This window comes from Quercus lobata, chromosome 9 (assembly GCF_001633185.2).
Source record: "Quercus lobata isolate SW786 chromosome 9, ValleyOak3.0 Primary Assembly, whole genome shotgun sequence".
NCBI classification, from domain to species: Eukaryota; Viridiplantae; Streptophyta; class Magnoliopsida; order Fagales; family Fagaceae; genus Quercus; species Quercus lobata.
Window position 1 is genome coordinate 44,765,720 of NC_044912.1, and position 19,108 is coordinate 44,784,827.

A 19,108-nucleotide genomic window follows, 5' to 3' on the forward strand; every position below is an offset into this window, starting at 1 on the left:
CCTTGGATAAGTACAAACGTTTCCATCCTACTAATCTCCGATCTATCTTCTCCAGAATTGGGTTCCATATTGCCTTATCCTTGAATTTAGCTCCCAAAGGAAGACCCAAATACTTCATTGGAAGAGTACCTTGCTTACAGCCAAGGACAATCAACAATAATTCCAAATTATCCACCATACCAACAGGAACCAACTCTAACTTACTCAAATTTATCTTTAGACCAGAGACCGCCTCAAACCAAATGAGGATCATACAGAGAAACAAAACCTGATCTAGATCAGCACCACAAAAAATCAAAGTATCATCTGCAAAGAGAAAATGAGACACCACCAATGATCTTCCCTCTTCACGACCCACACCAAATCTTGACATGTGACCATCATGGACAGCTTTATCCAGCATTCTCCCAGGGGCTTCCATAACCAATACAAACAGCAAAGGGTGCAATGGGTCACCTTGTCTCAACCCCTGGAACTCTCAAAAAACCCACAAGGAGAGTCATTTATTAGAATAGAGAAACAAACTGTAGATATACAAAAGAATATCCACTGCCACCATTTAGCAGAGAACCCACCCTTTTCTAGTAACTACATAAGAAATCCCTAGTTTACATGATCAAAGGCCTTCTCAACATCTAATTTACAAAGTAGCCCTCGCAACCCAGTTTTCAATCTACTATCAAGGCATTCATTAGCAATAAGTACAAGGATAAGAATCTGCCGGTTCCTCACAAAAGCATTCTGTGAAGCTGAAATTATATCTTCCATGATTGTGCGAAGTCTGTTGGCTAAGACCTTAGCAATGATTTTATAAACCCCCCCAACAAGACTAATGGGGCGAAAATCCTTAACTTCAATTGCTTCATGTTTTTTAGGTATGAGAGTGATGACTGAAGATTCCTTTCCAACAACCAATAAATAAACCGCCTAGCTAGGCATAAGCCAATGAATCCTAAAAATCACACAATGTTTCCTCAAATTGGCCATCATCAAAATATTACCTAATGCCACATCCAATAAAAACAGATGCTCTTGCTTGAACACTAACCCTCCAAATGATTGTCTAAGGGAAAGAGGAACCATCCCTAGAGCTTAAAACCTTGTAGAATGTTTTTACCTTAAACATGGCATTTAGATGGAACCCAACATATTTAATGATCACCTCACCAGTCCTCCCAATCTTGGTAGAGTAAAGTACATTTCAAACAGAAAACAAGGATTTCCAACTCCCAATCTTGCACTTCACTAATAAAACTAATATCCCAATGAAAATTACCATGAGACCAATACAATTACGCCACCAATTTTGCTTCTTTAGATGGTGAAATTGGAAACAATTTTGCAAATGCTTCAATATGTAATCCCCACACCATACATCATGCCAAAACTAGATACATATACAATCAACTGCCTCAAGTCTAATGAATTTGGAAAACTTTCCCCACAAAAAATTCCTAAAAGCTTACCATAAGCATTGCTCACTACATCATAACTCCATTTTCCCCATAAATTACCCTTTTTTGTCCACCACCCTCCTCCAATGTGCATCTCTCTCCATTGCCTAATGCCATGAGCATTTCCCAATAGTGCATAATTACCAAGATTTTTATACCCAATCTGTCATATCAAATAGGTTCACAAATCTTCTTTGAATTAACAAGATGGAATTTATACTCTTTCCCAAAGAAAATCCCATTAAATTTACAAATTGATTAGCAATATCAGTAGGCACGCAAAAAAGAAAAAGGAAGTAAACTGGATAAAGAACTTCCAATCAACGTGAATAAACCTCCTTTGGCTAACTAACACTTCTTACAACCTGTTAAATCTCCTCTTTATTTCTTCAATAACATTATAACCCAGTGGTAAAGCCAGTACATTTCATAGTAAAAATTTGATATCATGCAACCTGGCATGTAAACTAGATCTTCCACATACAACTTCAAAAGAGGTTGAAGCTTAGTTGCAGTGGCAAGTGCTTTTTAGGCTGAAGTCTGGGAATTAGCCTCTCAAAAACAAGGGATAAGGATGTCTAGCATCCACCTCTCCTAGACCACACAAAAGTGGGAGCCTTCTATTTCGCATGGCCTTTACTCGATATAACTCCTAAACGAAAGGTAACACACTTTAAGCAAAGTAACTGATACAAATAAATCCCACAAACTTCGAAGTTTCTTTCTTCAAAAGATGAGACATCATTAACAAATCATTAATCAATCAATGCTACCAACTGATAATCAAGAGATGGAAAAGATGGATCTCCCCACTTAATCTAGCCAACATCAGGGATCCCAACTTTACCCTATTAGATGGGAAGCACACAAAGCCTCAATCATTTTAACACATCAGTTCCAAGAACTAGAAACATTTAAAATGTCAGTAAAAGATATAGACCAAATTTTAGAATGAATTAAAAGCCATAATAAAGCAACAAACCAAAAGAATACTAATATTAATACAGTCGAACTTTATAGTTGCATCCAATCTTGAGTATATGTAAGCTACATGTAAATTATTGGAACCGTTTCTTCTCATCTCAAGCTTTTGAACAATCAACATGGTATTAGACTATGTATGATGCAATACATGGTTCGAACTCTTGTGGCTTAGGGTTATGTCTTCTCTCTTTCTTGCAGGTATTGCATCAATCATAATCCACAAGGATTTGCCTATGTACTATACTCATGCCTGACACAAAGTTCCAAAATCCACATAAATAACCATCAACCTACTTAGTCCTTAATTTGTATTCAACTTTGATTAAAACCATAAATGAAACAAGCCTAGAACCTTTTTTTATATATTTTTTATAACTAAAAATAGTTTTATTCAATAAATCTTATCTATAATTGTTTGATCATGTGAAATGGACGTTGAACTCCATCAAAAGTACTACTTTTTCGCTCACCCCAAATAATCCATAAGATACAAACGAGCTGCCCAAAACCTTATTATATAACAAAACATCCCAATTAATAGAATCCCATAAATCCAGGCCGCTCTAGACATTGAATTCATAAAATACCCCCCCACCCCACCCACAAATAAAACAAATCTGAAAATTACAATGCTAGAGGCTGCTATCAATCCTATTCCAAACTTACATGCTCCTATCAATGTGAAACATCATTACCCAATGCATGGATAATATAGAACATAGATACCAAAAAAACAAGAACCAAGATTTCAATCATACAGAAACCAACAAAGAAAAAAAAAAGAGTAGCTAGAAATCACCAGCCACTTATCAACAACAACAAAAAAAACCCCAGCCACTTGTAAAGATATGTCAAAATATAGAAACTTCAACTAAGGCAAAGAAGGCTAAATGCCATTAAAAGTTCTAAAATTTCTAATGACCAACTCAAATTGCATACTGATTTAAGTGTCCCAATTCCCAAGAAGTAAAATGGCTCTCTTTGGACTTTTCCTTGGTAACAACACCTACTCATGTTCTTGTCTTCTTCCTTCATAGACACCCTCATAGGAAGATGGAAATACAAAAGACACAATTTGCTATGATAGTATTAATTCCAAGGAGGCAAGGAGTCATTTGAAGACCATAAGATCAGGACAACGAATTGTTGAATGCTACCAATGTTCCTTAACGGCAAAACAAAAAGGTGATGCAAAGTAACTCCTTCCAAAAATTTGTATATTGCTGATGAGATGCATACCTGTCCCCCAGATGCCAATAAAGCACCAAACTCAAGCACCTTGTTGATATCAAAGCTGTTGTAGTTTAAATAAAAAATTAAAAAAATATATTAGGTAACACAGCAGACAGTATCCTTGCAAAGGGCGTCACATAATTTCAAGAACATATTCAAAACGCTATTCATTGACATTGAAGAGGTAAAAAAAAAAACCAAACAAGAGCACCTTTTAAATGAGGAGCCTATAATTTTAGAATTAAAAAAAGGCCATGTCAGCACATATTCAGCATCAGCAGAGATCTCCGCCTCCAACATTTTATTTTCAACACAAGCAAAAAGTTCAGACAACGATGTGTGCTTAACATTCTGAGCAATAGCCCCAATAGCATGAGCTGCAGCAACCCTTGTATCCCAGTTTTTACTATGAAGATATTGAGAAACCTAAATTTATAAGACAGTAGGTTAGAATAAATAAGAAAGACTATAATTTATAATTTTTAATATATATATATATATATATATATAATAATCACAGGAACTCAAATATAATCAGATCAATGGTTTTGAAGTGTCAGAAAATAGATTCCAATCTTCAATTTTTTTACTCATAAGTAACTTTATTAAAAATGGAAGAGGAGACACAACCTTAATACACATGCAAATGCTAGAATAAATCTTCACTAAACAAATGAGAAAAATAAAATAAAAATAAAAATAAAAATAAAAATAAAAATAAAAAACATATACAATAAAGTTTAAAAGGAGTAATTCATATCCAATAGGATCTAGCATATGTATAGAATCAAGAATTACAAAGTCAGGTCCATGACTGATACCACCAACCCATTTAGCTGATCTTATGGAATTAATCTCTAGAAATATACAAGGCAAAAGTGGGATACTTTTTTGCAGTACCTTCAGTTTGAGGTGGGAGATGGATCAAAGATAAAATTTTGGAATGATTTATGGCGTGATGACTTCCCCTTGAAGAAGGCATACCTGGAACTATTTTCCTCTACCCGCAATAAGGAAGTTGCAGTAGCAGATCTTATAACATTTTTTTAATAAGAGATCTTATGACATTCATTCATGGCATTCTTCACTGGGAACTGAATTTTTCAAGACCTATGCATGATTGGGAATTGGACTCTTTGTCGTCTTTTATGGACATGATTCATTCTATCCCAGTGAGGAGAAATGGAGACGACAAGTTTCGTTGGAAGCCAATTAAGAGATGGGGCTTTGAGGTCAAAACCTAACATCAATCTTTGGTTTCTACGACAAATATAACTTTTTCTTGAAAAAGCATTTGAAAGACCAAGAGCCTGTTTGATTCCTGTATTTGAAAACAATTTTCTGTTTCCAAGTACAGAAAACCGTGGGCCCCACAAACCATGTAGTTTTGGCAGGCAATTTCAGTTTTCTGAAAATCAATTTTCACTGTGCAAAACTGAAAACAAAGATGAGGGTGTTTTCTGAATAGTGAAAGCTGAGTTCAGTAGCAATCTTATAAACCACCAAAAAATTATGGTCCACAAGGCTGTGTTGTCTCAATCAAAAGCTTTAATTAAGTAGAGCATGATATAAGTTTTAGCAATGGCAACTTTCATCAAATTTTTTCGTGTATTTTTCTTCCTCAGTCTAATTGGAAAGGGTAAAGGATTCTTCCAATGCATACAATCTTGAAAGGCATTTATTTGTTTCAACAAAAGATAATGTGTCTGTTTAGGAACAACTTATCTAATTTTTACTGAAAGTGTGCTAAAATATACTTGTACTTTGAAAAAATTAAAAAAAAAGAAAAAAGAAAAAAGAAAAAGATGAGGTTTTAAAAAACTGTAAAAGCTGAGGGCTTATAAGCTCATGCCAAATAGACACAATATTTGAAAAATAGCATTTCTTTTATAATTTGAAGGCACATGATTTATGTATTTTGAATGCACGGGACGTAATGATTGGCCATGCTTACTAATGCATGCCAATTTTTATTTTTATTTTTTTAAGGTTATGCATGGCAATCTTAATACCATAATTTTCATTTGGAACAATCTATCACTGCTCTTTTCTTTGCATAAATTTTAGAATTCTATTCATAAAGTATCAGTAATATATATTAACATAATTTAAAAATTAAAATTAAATTAAAACTTTAAATCACATACATAAAACTAAATGAATAGAATTTTTTTTTTTTTTTTTTTTTGACAAATCAAAATAAAATGTATAGCATATAAAAAGGCTGAGAGAAATGGGGAAAAAAAAGGTTGGAAAAACTGATGAATGCTTCATGCAGGTGAGAAGGATGATGGGTTCAGTATACCCCTATACCGTTGACTGGTGTTAGTGAATCTACTATTTTGAGAAAAAGAAATGTGTAACCAAACAGTATTCTTAGCAAAGTTTTGTGTTTTCAGTTTTGAAAATTGTTTTCCAAAATAGGGGTCAAACAAAATATGTGGTAAAATTGTATTTTGAAAACTGATTTCAAACAAAAATTTTAGAAAACACTTTTCTCATATTTGAAACAAAAAACAAAAGACTGATGACCAAACAGGCTCCAAAGTGCCTTCGAGAGCTGCATTTTTCCTGGACTGCACCTTTGGGAAAAATCTAGACAGTTGATGGTTTGACAAGGAGACATTTTATAATGATTGGTATTTTATGTGTTAAACAAGCACGGAGACTGTGGATAACTTACTGCTTTAGTGCACTTTGGCTAGGGATTTATGCACTATGGTCTTCAGCCAGTTTGAGGTTCAATGGGTTATACCGAAAAGTGTCCTAAAGCTGTTAGCTTGATGGCAAGGGCATTTTGGACAACATCATGATATAGAAATTTAGAGCGTGGCTCCATATTGTCTAACGTGATGGCTTTGGTGGGAAAGGAATGGTTGCCAATTTGAGGGATGTGAAAGGACTGTTCCAGATCTGAAATTGTTGTTTTTCAAAACTTTAATTGAGTAGATGCTAGCTTTACCTAAAAGTTTAAGTTTCACACCCAAAGTATACTCCTTGTGTACTTACGTTATACATTTTTCTGATTAATATATTATGTTAGTTATCAAAAAAAAAGTACTACTAACCAAGATAAGTAACAAACTTTATGCTTATGTGAAAATAAATAAAGGTCAATTTGACCTGAGAAAGAGAGAGAATAAAATACAATAACAAAATTCCTAGCCATTGATATTTACACATTTCTTTTGGGATGGATCATGGGGGAAAAATGAAACTTCCCAATTAGCAACAATTAAATTGCAAAGAAAATAATGGACTCTTGAGGCTTAAAACACCCAAATCATTCATATAGACAAACAAAAGTTGAAGTGAAAACTACAAATAGAAAGTGACCATTCCCATTCATCCATATAGACAAACACAAATCAGTCATGACAATATTGATAGTAAGATAAAATGATTATTTTTTGACAAAGAAAAAAAGAACCATAACAATAAGTGATACCTTCTTCAGAAGAGAAGTTAAGTCTTGAGGATGCGATTTGGCAATATCCCCTATTTGACGAGCAGCTGTAAATCTTGTTGCTTGCGTTGAACCAGCTTATAGATTTTCATAAAATAAAGTTCCATTACACATGGCACCGATTTTAACCCAAAAGGAGAGTATGTAGATTGCATAACAAGGACGTAGGAGGTAAAAAAAGTGCTATCAATCTAAAAAATGAAGAATAAAAAGCAAAGAAGGATACCATCCAAGAGAGTGAGCAGGCGATGAAGGCGAGATGACTGTTGGGCCATGTTAAATCATTCCAATAGTTTTAGCTCACCTTAGCCTCTAGAGTCTCTAATATTTATAGCACCACCATTATTAGTCATGTACTCTTAGTCGTACTAGTACTGATTGTTATACAGAACTGATGATCCTTTACAATGCCTATAATATATCAAAACAATATAATAGTAAACAATTATATACTTATATAAAAAGATATACGTTTGCACATGTAAAAAATAACAACAATAATAAAAAAAAAAACCAAACTTGAATAGACAACTTTCACATGTCTAATCAGACAATCAAGATGCAATATAGCTGATGCAAGAAGCACAAAGAAAATTCTAATTTATTTTTGTTTTGTTTAATTTTAGAAGTCATTTCTATTTCTAGTGGTCAACTGGGTTTTATTTTAGCCCTAATTAGTCAAAAAAGTTAGAACTAGGGTTTAATCAAATTAGTCAATAAAAGCATACTGCTTTACATTTAATGGAGACAGTTGGCTTGATTAATGAAATCTCACCCTTGTGTTTTGAAAAATCAGCAATTTCAATAATTGACATGGAGAAGTGTTGTTTCTAAAATATCACAAGACAAAGTTGGGAGATCACCGGGACTCATGTCAACAAACCATATTATAAGCCAAATAAATAAAAGTAAAGCGGTCCAAACAGTCTTGCAGTCTTATCTAATAACCAATCAATATTTTCATAGCAAGTATAAATACATTTTAACTTTTGAACCATGGTCAATCACTCACAGCATCCATTTATTAAAATTTTAGTGTCACACACTTATTTTAGTATACATGGAACCTCTGCATCACCGCACCATATTGGTTAATAATGAATCATTAACCAAAATCGTTGAAATCATTAAGTTAAGGTATTAACAAATTAACACCAATTAACATTCCCCATAAGATTTAACAATTATACCTGAAAAAAATACCGCAAGAAGATTATTAAGCGCCAAAAAAAAAAAAAAAGGACACATGAGCAAAGCAAAACAGTCCAGTTCATTTCATACAAGAATGGACAGGTTTTCATTTTTTTTTTTTTTCAAAATGTTCAGAGTCACATAACATTAGTGCTATACTTACATTGAACAGGTTTAAATTTCAATTTTGAAATTATTATCCCAGATTCATAGAAAGAGAAGAAAAAAAATCGCAAATTCAAGGTAGATGCATTTTGAAATTGAAAGTCCGAATTGTGGTTAAAACGTGGAACTAAAGTGAAATCGAATGAAAAGAAGAAAATCCCCAAAAATCGGTTGAGGACAAACCCTAATCTAAAAGGCTAAAAAAAATTTAGTAATAATCGTGTGAAGTAAAAGGTACAAACAAGATTGATTCAAAAGAGAGAAAAGAATGAAAAGAATAAACACAGAAACAAAGCCCTTTGGTGAAATCCAACATGTATGACACTAGAAAAAGAAAAATCATGGACATGAAGATGGACTTCGACATGGAACTTTGGGCAGAGTTATTTCAGAGATAGAGAGAGAAAAAGAGGCAGTGAAGAAAGATTGAGAGGTAAGGTGTGAGAGTTACCTTTCAAAAGAGATATAGAGCCCACAAAAACGACGACGTAGCGGCACAGAGAAGGCAGTTACCAGAAGAAGAACGGAGCGGAGGAGAGAGAGAGAGAGAGGGCAGAGAGCAGAGAGAGAAAGAGAGAAATATAAATTTGCAGAAAGGAGTCGGTTTTTTTTCTCTGGGTATCATTGTCATTTTAAAATCCCAGTTAGGGTATTTTTGTAAAATTCACTTTTATTAAAAAAAAAAAACTCCAATTTTGAAGAAACCGCAATTTGTTTCGTGTTATTGCCAAGTCCAAGCAAGATTGACCGTTGTTAATCTGGGTTGATTCGATAGATAAACCGACCCGACCCGGACCGGCCCGGCCCGGTAGTGGAAAGTATTGTAAATTCGTGATTCGTTGATATAAAGCTTTATTATTAAACTTTTTTTTATTTTTGGTCTTAATTTGTTAGATTTTTGAGCATCAGTGCATGTGTGTCTCTATCTCACTCTTTCATTTTCTGGAGTCTGTATTATTACCGTTTACTGATCACACTCAGCAGCAGCATCAAAGAAAGAGAGAGAGATGCTGGAAAACCCTACACCTACAGCTACAAATACAGCAGCAGCAGCAGCAGCAACAACAGCAGACCCAGCGATCAAGCGCTATGCTCCTCCCAATCAGAGGTCTCTTTGTTTTTTCACTCTTTAACCTTCAATTTATTTATTACTGTAATTGATCTTTCTTTGAATAACAAATTGCAGGAATCGCAGTATCAACAGGCGCAAGTCAGGTCACCATTGTTTTTCTCTTCTCCTTTATATATATATTTTTTTCTTTTTCTTTTTTAATTTTATGGCTCCTCCTTTTTTTTTTATTATTATTAATCTTATGAATGGTGTTTATTTTATTTTATTACTCAAGAAAAGTAATTAGATCCTTTAATAGCTAACAATCTTCAGCTTCTTTCTAATTTTATACTCATTAAAACTCCTTTGTTTAACTAGCATAAAAGTGATAAAATTCAATAAAAAGGAGGCACAACCCTAGTTAATAAAAACCAAGCAGCATTTCTTTCTTTCCAATGACACCACATTATTAAGCATGAAGGAACCGCTTTCCAACATGATCATAACTCCATCATAGAGTAAGGCATTACTACTCAGTGAAACAATAGATGAGGTATTTTACACATAAAACACCAGCCCTTCATAGTTATCAATAGATTATCTAGAGTCAATGTCTTCCCTTATGTCGCGCACCACAACAAGAAAGCCACCCTTGCCTGTTCACAAATTTTCTGAATGCTCTACTTAAAACCTTGTGCTAGCTTTTCACTTGCAGACCTTGATTTTTATTAGGAATCCATTTCAAATTTATCTGCCTTCCCACATCATATTTGTTGCATGTTTTTCATCTAGTGATTGTGCCATATACTCTACTTCCCAATCAATCACCGATCTAAGGAACCATTCCTATTTTTTTTATTCTTCCACAAAACCATACAATAAGGTCCCCTAACCTAGACGGAGCACCAGCTCCCCCAAGTTGGCCCATACTTTAAATCTATAACCCTCCTCCACAACGCATTTTCTTCCATCTATATCACCCCAAACACTTTCCCAGCAAAACTCGATTAATTAGTAATATCTTTGAAATCCCCAAACCTCCACAACAAATCAAGCTGCAAAAAACATTACAATTGAATAAATATTGTTTTGAGTTGCTCTCCCAACCCACCCTAGAGAAAATCACTTTGTGAAGTTTTTTCGACCTTCTTGCCACACCTACAAGCAATGGGATAAACATAGGAATAAGTTGGAAGGCTAGATAACTTACTTTAGATTAGATTGAGTCTTTTCCCTCTTGATGAGTACACTTCTTCCTAGCCTGCCAATTGCATTTGTATTCTCTCCAAAATGGAATCCCAAATGTGCCTTGCCTTGAAATGAGCTTCAAAAAGGTAAACACATATATCCACTACAGATATACGTTAGGGTGCTTTCTACTAATGACACACTACATTGGAACCCGAATTTAGTGAAATGTGGGAATGGGTTAACTTGGGCGTTTCCTGCAAGCAACGTGCTACATCAGCGCTCAGGTGTAGTGAAAAATGGACGAGAGTTACATATCATCTAAAAAAGGGCAAGAGTTCCTAAATGGACAGATTGCCGGTAAAGAAGTTAGTCCAAGAGAGTGGTGTTGTGTGATTGTAGAATTCTTTTTAAGTTAAAAAGGAAATTTTTATAAGATGACTATAAGAATAGCTATGTTCTATAGTACTGAATGTTGGGTTATATATATATATATATATATATATAAATGAATGTTGGGTTGTTTGTAAGCAACATATCCATAAAATGAGTGAGAGGCCTTTACTGATGAAAGAATGAGTGAGAGTTTCTTGAGATGGTTTAACCATGTTCGGAGGAGAGCAAGCGATTAATGCACCAATAAGAAAGAGTGAGTTGATTATAATTGAGGGAATGGAAAAAGGTAGAGGAAGACCTAAATTAACATTAGTATAAGTAGTAAAAAGGGAAATGTCTATTGAGGAAATAACATAGAGGATGACTTTGGATAGAATAGAATGGTAGAAAAGAATACATGTGGATGACCCTAACTAAGTTGTTGAGAATTTATAGCCGATCACAATAATTTTGGGACTAAGGTTTAGTTATTGTTGTTGTTGTTGTTGTTGTTGTTGTATGGATATAATGCTTTTTGTTTAATGATGAGAAGAAGTTTTCTTAATTTTCAGAAGTCATAAAGCTTTGTTTGAGGTTTGTGTGATGCAACCTTCTGCAAGATGTGATGATGAGGAAACCCTAGGCTTGATACCTAGAATTTTTTTTTTTTTTTTTTAATTTCCCATTCTTAAATTTTCAGTTTTGTGTAACGCTTTTTCATTTAGTGATGAGAACAAGTTTTCTAAATTTTCAAAAGTTATAAAGCTTTATTTGAGGTTTGTGTGATGCAATCTTCTTCAAGATGTGATGCTAGGGAGACCCTAAGTGTGATGTTGAGGAAACCCTAGTCTGATCTGATGCCAAGAAGTTTCTCTTTTTATTCTGTCCTTAAATTTTCAGCAACTTGTCACCTTTAAGACCCCCTAAAATCCAATATTTCAAAAACTAAACCATCCAGCCATTAAATATACCCAAATAACCCACATAAGCCAAAGTATTGTTATTGGGTTACTGACTGTTCGCTGCCCTGGAACAGCAACCCAAACCTTAGGTTTTTCCTTTTATTTTATCCACTAATCCTATTATTCCTTTTCTCCATTAGAAAACCTATACTCCTACTATTTCCAGCCCATTTTCCCACCAAAACCTAATTTGTCAAAATCCTAGTTGTCCAGAACTTCCAAATCTTACTTGGCTTCATTGCTCTTTGTCCTGCATCTTAAGCACTCTTTTGTGTTAAAAGCCTTAGGACTCCTAAAGTAATGAAAGACTAACTTAGACTCAAAGGAACTAAACCTACTATTTGCAGAATCTCCTATAAATTTATATACTATAAATTACCAAAGTACCCTTAATTTGCAAGAATTGTTGAAATTACTATTCTGCCTTGAATTCAAAACTGTCCATAAGTTGTAAAATAAAAACCCTAATTAAAGGTTATTTTAATCCTAATACTTATTCCGAGACCTTCACACGTTGACCCAATAAAATAAATCATGAATGGACAATTCCAAAGTAGCAACAAAGTAGTCTTCCATGGCTGCATAAATTATACCATGTCCTTATCTACAATAGGTACATTTACTTTATCAGGTATGAGAAATCAATGGTTGGACTCTAAATTCATGCATGAATTAGTAAAGCTGTCATCTCAATTAACTTATGCATGCCTTTTTATCTTTATAAACTCATACATATCTTTTTATTTTTGTTAGGCTGACTTATATAATGTGAGATTTACTGCTGCATTCTTTTAGGAAGCTCAATTTGTTCATCTGTCAACATAAACTTTTATATGTTAATTTGATGTCATTAAACTTTGCAGATCGGTTTGATCGAACAAATAATCTTTATGCAAATGATGTAGACAAGAATCAAGTTGCCGGTTCAAAAAACGTACCTGTCATAGATCTTGGGGATTCAGGGAGTAGCAATCTTCTGAATGAGAACCCACGTACAGGGTTAATAGCTTTACAGGGTTGTAGTAGCAGTGAAGCTTCTCAACTCTTGAGTGAGCGTATGTGTTACAACAATCTCTTAAAAATTATTATTTATGTTTGTGTGTGTGTGTGTGTGTGTGTTGGGGGGGGGGGGGGGTGGTTGTTGTCCAATGGCTAGTCCCACATTACTGAAGAGTAAGGACCTGAATTTAGGATATGAGCTTACCAATGCTTAAGCTACCTTGGAGGTTAGAATACTCTTTCAAATGAGCTTTGGACTTACATATATGAGCTTATCCACTCATCTTTGTGTCTTGAAGTGTACCCAAACATAATAGTGAAATCCCAATGGGTGCATGAGCTAATTACCAGGCAAAAACAAAGTGTACCCAAACATAATATTCAGTATTGACCTGATCAGCAAAAACTCTGTCAATGATGTAATGGATTCTAGGGCTGTAAGCAAGTCAAGCCGACTTAGGCTTTGTCATGCTTAGGCTTGGCTTCTAAGATCACAGGAGCTCTTGCTTGTTTTGAGCTAATAATAAGCTTCAGCTTCATTTGACATAAACTTGTTGAGGTCACAAGCAGTTTGGCAGCCCCATCATCTTTCTAAAAACTTTCAATTATAATTATTAAGCACTGAAGGTCTTGCCGTAATAACAGGTCCACAACCCAATAGGGTAAGAACCCACTATTATTACAGCTTATTCATCAAAGTTGAGAAAATCAAAGACCTATTTAGTTAAAGCTTTACTAAATTATGTGTGTAGCTGTGTGTGTGTGTGTGTGTGTGTGTGTGGTGAACCTGTTTATGAGCCTTGTTCATGAACCAGTTCATAACCATACTTTGTTAATATAAATGAGCTAAGCTTTGTCCTGCTAAAGCTGGGCTCCTTTTTAAAGGAGACTTTACAGCAGGCTTGAACTTTTTTTTAATAAATAAACAAGCTATTTTCAAGCTGAGTTCTGAGTTGCTCACACATGACTTGGCCCATTTTTTTGCCTTAATGGATTCACATAATGAGATGCATGTTCTGAGCCCATTTTCTTTCGTGAAGGCTGAATTATGGTAGAAGTCATTGTCATGCATAATGAAATAAATTTATTCTTACATTCTAATAAAATCATTTGGCTGCTAAATACCAGAACTGTCATGGAAATTTGGGTCATTAACACTTCCTGTTAAAAGAGAACCTTAAATTATTTTCTTCAAAGACATGTGTGATATTTGTAATGGTTTGATATTGTGCTGCTATTTGGATTTAGTTTATTATCTTGTTATCTCCATCATTCATGTGCTTTCAAATGTAGGTTGGGAAGCCGCAGTGCGTTCCTCCAATAATCCATCAATAGATCTAGCTGGTGAGTGGACAAACTTCTTAACATTTTCTTTATACTCCATCAAGATGGAGCCTAGACTAAATTTGAGTTGCTAAAAATTAGTTCGTGAAAGTGTAGAGTTTAATGTAATATGTCTTTAATCAGTTTTAGGGTGTTGGTGAAACTTATTAATAGTTCAGGGGAGCTTAATGTATTTTAGCCTTGTAAACTTTTGAGTGGAGTTAAAAGGAGTCATTGATAAGGCCAAACAAGCACTCTCCTATTTTAGATGCATATCCCTTTGGAGCAGCCTTGTAATTGGTAGGGTGTAATTAATTACTAGTTTCTTGGTGTATTATGCTTTTGCACTATTGATCTTTCTCTATTGCTTTGGTTGTTCTGTAGATCTTTACCCAGGCTATGTTGCTACCTTAATAAATAAATTAAATTAAATTAAAAAGTATGAAGGTCTTGTCTATCTTTTATGCGTATTCTCTCTTTTTTTTTTCCTTTTTTTTTTCCTTTTTTTTTTTTTATAAGTAACAGGTTTTTGTAGAGATATATATTTCACCAAGTACAAAGAATGTATACTAGATGCTCATCACAACTGAGCTCTATTGTACAATGATCAATAAACTCTAATAAGTTTGAGAAAGAGAAGCTTCCTGACACCAACAACCATTCAAACAGAGTTCTCAAAAAATGCAATTTCACATCTAAAGTTGTCCTTGCACGCCTTTAAAAATTCTTGCATTTATTTCCCTCCAGTTGCACACATCAAGCTGTGAGTAGCCTCCCATATCTCAATGTTCCGATTTTGCCTAAAACAGCCTTGCGAGCAAGCTAGTAAATCGACAACCCTTACAGGCATCACCATTGAACCCAAAAATGAGCAAAGACTGTATCCCACAATTCCCTATCAACATGGCATCAATCATGCATATTCTCTTTTCGAAAATATTATATATATATATATATATTGAAAAATAATGGTGTATCAATATAACTATGATGGAATTGATTGCTTACACACATTGTGACTATATTGGCTGGTTTATTTACATTTTGGACTTTTCATACTTCAGAGAGACCAGTTATGTACCCTGGAAGTGGTTCATCAGCATGGAGTCAATCTAGAATTCCTCAGCAGGTGACTATGAAAATTCTCATTGATGTCTTGATGCCCCCCCCCCCCCCCTTTCTCTCTCTTTCCTCTCTGTCTCTTATCTTTCTCACACCTGCAGATGGACTTTCTGGGTGAACTTCGCCGTGCAATGTGCAATGCACATGGCAGTTTTAGCACGTAACACTTCACGTTGCAACTTGCAAATCGTATGGACCTGGATTGTAGAGTACTTTTGGAACTCAATTTCAGGAGTACGTTGCAGCCAACTAGCCAAGACAGAAAAATCAGGAGTAGCGGTTGTTTTTGTTCATCAAAACTAATTATGTTCAACTCTGTTAGCTCATATGTGATTATGGCACAGAAGGTATTGTCCATGCATCTGGACTATCACACAACTAGCATCTACCGCTTGTTTGTAACCACCATATTAATATGGTTTATATATGCATACAAAAGACCGAGATCTCTCTCTCTCTCTCACTCTCTCTCTCTCATATATATACACACACACACAGGTTATCTTTAGGAGTAAATGGGCTGGTAGCGATTTTGGAGTAATGGGGTGACAATAATGGGATCTGTAGAAATGTTTAAGGACAAGAACTGATGGCTTGATATAAAGGTCTAAGTTCCAACCACCCACCGTATATTTATTATGATTATTTTCATCTAAATCATTGATGACCATCTCCAATACTTTGTTCGTTTTCCTATCATTTGGATTTGCCACCATCCATGGTCCGAAGCACTTGCTCCCTGTTTCTAGCCTTCTTTAGTTTACCACACCATATTTCGTCTTACTTCCACATCTGTAATTCCCCATGTGATTTTCCTATCTCCTGCCAAATCAACTCTACAGGTCTTCCTATTTTGCCAACTTCTTCGGCATTTTCTTTGGCCATACATTCTATAGATAATTCTGAGTCTAAATTCAAAAGGAAGTAAGTGAAATGTCCAAATCAGCCAATCAGGTACCACTTGGTTACGACCCAACTGTCTTAGGAGTAGGTGATGCCAATCAGTGTTTCCACGGGCTAGCAGCAATAACTTACCGTCTATCAGCCTCTGATTTTATTGCTATCCGAAGGAGAGTTTATTGTAAAGCTATGAAGAACTATTCTTAAACGTTGGTTACTCTTGTTCTTGTTCAAGGGGCAAGTATGTGTCTGTGTGCATGCAATAAGGATAAGGCATATAAAAGGTTAGGAATGAGCAATACCCTATCAATGGCTTGATAAAAACTTGTAAACATATGAATTCAGGAAAGACGGAAACAGCACTAGGCGCAGGCGTGTCACAAATCAAGCAAATCTTCCTTTGCTCAAGCATTTTGGTCCTTTCATAACGTTAGGAAGAAGGCTTACTCGCACTCAAGCATTTAGTAGCACATGAATTCTCAATGACACACTATTCAAAAAAAGCACAACCCTCGATAAAGACTGAATTAGGCCACAAAGGAACCAAGAAATATGTCAAAGATTGTATATCAATAATGTGTACCTTAATTAACAGGATTTGTATATTTTAGTCATTAAGCAAAAAATGCAATTCAAAGGGTAATTATCTTACATAAATTTCATTTTGGAATGAATGTGATAGGTTTTTTAAGAGATCAATCTTTCCACACAGGAATGATTCCTTGAGCTGCCAAACGTTTTTCAACCCAAAAGACAACATGTTTCCCAGTGATTTTCTTCTCATCAATGAGAAAGGGCTCAACTGTGCTTGCTCCTGAGCCATAGGAGGATAGAGAAAAGCCTTTTGCACCTGCAGGTTTGCCCAAAGCAAAAATAAATAAATAAATGCTAGTTGGGTGTTTGTATGACTATGTGCAATTGGATAACAATATGCATATATGAAGTACCTGTGAGGACCCCTTCAGGGAAGAATGCCCAAAAAGAATAAGGATTATCATTCTTTAGAAAGGAACCTTCCAACTGTCATTTTCAATCAAACCCAACAAACATGATAAACACAGGAATCAATCCAAGAGAATTTTTGACAAAAATAGAAAGGAAAATACTAAAGCTAAATGTGATTGACCTCACTTTAACAACATAATAAATAAGTGTCCGAATTATTTTTTTGCGATTGCTACATATCAGTTTGTAGGATTTAAATAGTAAAAAAAAAAACACTCACCCTGTTGTCTTGGAAAGATAATTCAATTTCAGAAAGATCAGGTTGAGCTTCAAGTATTTCTTTCAATGAAGGGATGACATCCTCCTCCATTAACTGAGGCAGTGGCTTGGCCGCAGCTTTTGCTGGAGGTTTGGCCTTTGCTGGAGCTTCTTCTTGAGCTGTCTTCTCCTCCTTTGTTTCGGCAGCCACTGGTATTCAAGACATTTGTAGTTTTCTTGAAATGATTTAACTTGTGCAACTTGACTGTTACAAATTATATAATATTAGATGAGAATGCCACTGCTTACCTGTAGAAGTAGACGATTCTTGCACAGCAGACCAAGCAACCATGTTTCTGTGATTAGTTACTAATTTACATACCCTCTGCAAATAAATAAATAAAAATTCACAAATATACTTAACCTCCTTCTGGCCATCACAAAATATAATTATTTTTTCAACCATTTAGGGGGACATCAATGTAAATAGCTTATATTTTTTTTTAAAGTGTGTGTGAGAGAGGTCAGTATAATTTTCCAAAATGAGAAAACTAGCTGATGTGGCACAAGACAAGCGGCCTAATAATTGTGTCCACATATTAGAGTCCTAGACCATATCAAATTTTAGATGCCAAAATGATGTTCTCCATATCCCAGAGATCCACTTATCTTTGCCATGATATTTCATGAGGAAGGACAACATAACTGTGAACAGTGGCAGCCTGAGTAGGTAAATGAAATTTTTATTTTAATATAATTTAATTGTTATAATAAGTGGGAGAGGAGATTAAATCAAACATTCATTCTCTTCCTAAAGGAGATTAATATACCATTGGACTATAAGTGAGAGAGGTAAATGATTTTTTTTCTTTTTTTTTGAGAAGAGGTGGTAAATGAATTTGATTGTATGCAAATGGTCCTTGCCATTGTTTATATTTCCAAAAATTTTCATTCACAGCAATAACCAAGCATGGCCTACTATAATTATAATTAACCAAATCTCTGAACTTATTAAATAAAACACAAATTTAAACCAAAAAAAAAAGTTTTATATATAGGAAATACATACCAGAGAAAGAGTGGATAATGAAGTAGGTTTGGTACTTTGCGTGAAATATGAAGAAGAGCAAGAAGAAGAAGAAGAAGAAGAAGAAGATGATGATGATGATGGTGATGGAAAGCTTGAAACTCCAACTGCTCCTCCTCCTCCTCTTCCTAGCATCATTGCCATTTGCATTTGCTATTCTCACTCCAAACTTTCCTTCTTCTTCTTTTTTTTCTTTTCTCTTTTTCGTATTTGTTTCAATTTAATCACCACTTTTTTTTTTCTACTTGTTTCATTTTATTTTATTTTTTTATCTGAAAGGAGAAAGGAAACTATTGTAACGCTGAACACACAATAGAAGAGAGTACAATGAAAGAGATCATAAAATGGAAAGGATACTTGTGGTCCACATGGTGTATGGGACAACATATACCACTAAATTTGTTT

At 34.7% G+C, this 19,108-nt stretch overlaps 3 protein-coding genes across 5 annotated transcripts in view; 1 reads left to right on the forward strand and 2 right to left on the reverse strand.

The window, feature by feature from the left end:
* LOC115959844 (TATA-binding protein-associated factor BTAF1) overlaps positions 1-9,087 on the reverse strand; it is a 39,332-nt gene extending 30,245 nt beyond the window's left edge. For 2 of the 3 annotated variants that reach the window (XM_031078456.1, XM_031078453.1), the window contains exons 1-5: positions 8,945-9,087; positions 7,364-7,548; positions 7,120-7,214; positions 3,883-4,097; positions 3,678-3,732 (exon numbers count right to left, since the gene is read on the reverse strand). In XM_031078456.1, coding sequence (XP_030934316.1) covers positions 3,678-3,732; positions 3,883-4,097; positions 7,120-7,214; positions 7,364-7,412 — 414 coding nt within the window. In that variant the 5' untranslated portion in view covers positions 7,413-7,548; positions 8,945-9,087. The remainder of the gene's footprint in view (positions 1-3,677; positions 3,733-3,882; positions 4,098-7,119; positions 7,215-7,363; positions 7,549-8,944) is intronic. The other variant, XM_031078455.1, reaches the window with a different exon arrangement.
* A 283-nt stretch (positions 9,088-9,370) lies between these two features.
* LOC115959813 lies at positions 9,371-15,971 on the forward strand. Its single transcript, XM_031078401.1, has 6 exons — positions 9,371-9,601; positions 9,680-9,708; positions 12,933-13,124; positions 14,362-14,412; positions 15,456-15,520; positions 15,615-15,971. The coding sequence occupies exons 1-6, from the start codon at positions 9,501-9,503 to the stop codon at positions 15,675-15,677; spliced, it is 501 nt and encodes a 166-aa protein (XP_030934261.1). The 5' UTR covers positions 9,371-9,500; the 3' UTR covers positions 15,678-15,971.
* Positions 15,972-16,906: 935 nt separating this feature from the next.
* Positions 16,907-19,057, reverse strand: LOC115959812 (protein AF-9-like). The gene is made up of 5 exons (XM_031078400.1): positions 18,686-19,057; positions 17,926-18,001; positions 17,639-17,826; positions 17,361-17,433; positions 16,907-17,263 (listed from the first exon to the last, which is right to left on the reverse strand). Exons 1-5 carry the CDS (start codon positions 18,851-18,853, stop codon positions 17,109-17,111), a joined length of 660 nt encoding a protein of 219 aa, XP_030934260.1. The 5' UTR covers positions 18,854-19,057; the 3' UTR covers positions 16,907-17,108.
* Positions 19,058-19,108: the final 51 nt, after the last annotated feature.

Coding starts and splice junctions, on each gene's coding strand:
- LOC115959813 (XM_031078401.1), top strand. CDS start 9,501: ATGCTGGAAAACCCTACACCTACAGCTACAAATACAGCAGCAGCAGCA. Junction 13,125..14,361: donor TTCTCAACTCTTGAGTGAGC/GTATGTGTTACA, acceptor TTTCAAATGTAG/GTTGGGAAGCCGCAGTGCGT. Junction 14,413..15,455: donor TCCATCAATAGATCTAGCTG/GTGAGTGGACAA, acceptor TTCATACTTCAG/AGAGACCAGTTATGTACCCT.
- LOC115959812 (XM_031078400.1), bottom strand. CDS start 18,853: ATGCAAATGGCAATGATGCTAGGAAGAGGAGGAGGAGGAGCAGTTGGA. Junction 18,002..18,685: donor CATTATCCACTCTTTCTCTG/GTATGTATTTCC, acceptor ATTTATTTGCAG/AGGGTATGTAAATTAGTAAC. Junction 17,827..17,925: donor AGAATCGTCTACTTCTACAG/GTAAGCAGTGGC, acceptor CTTGAATACCAG/TGGCTGCCGAAACAAAGGAG.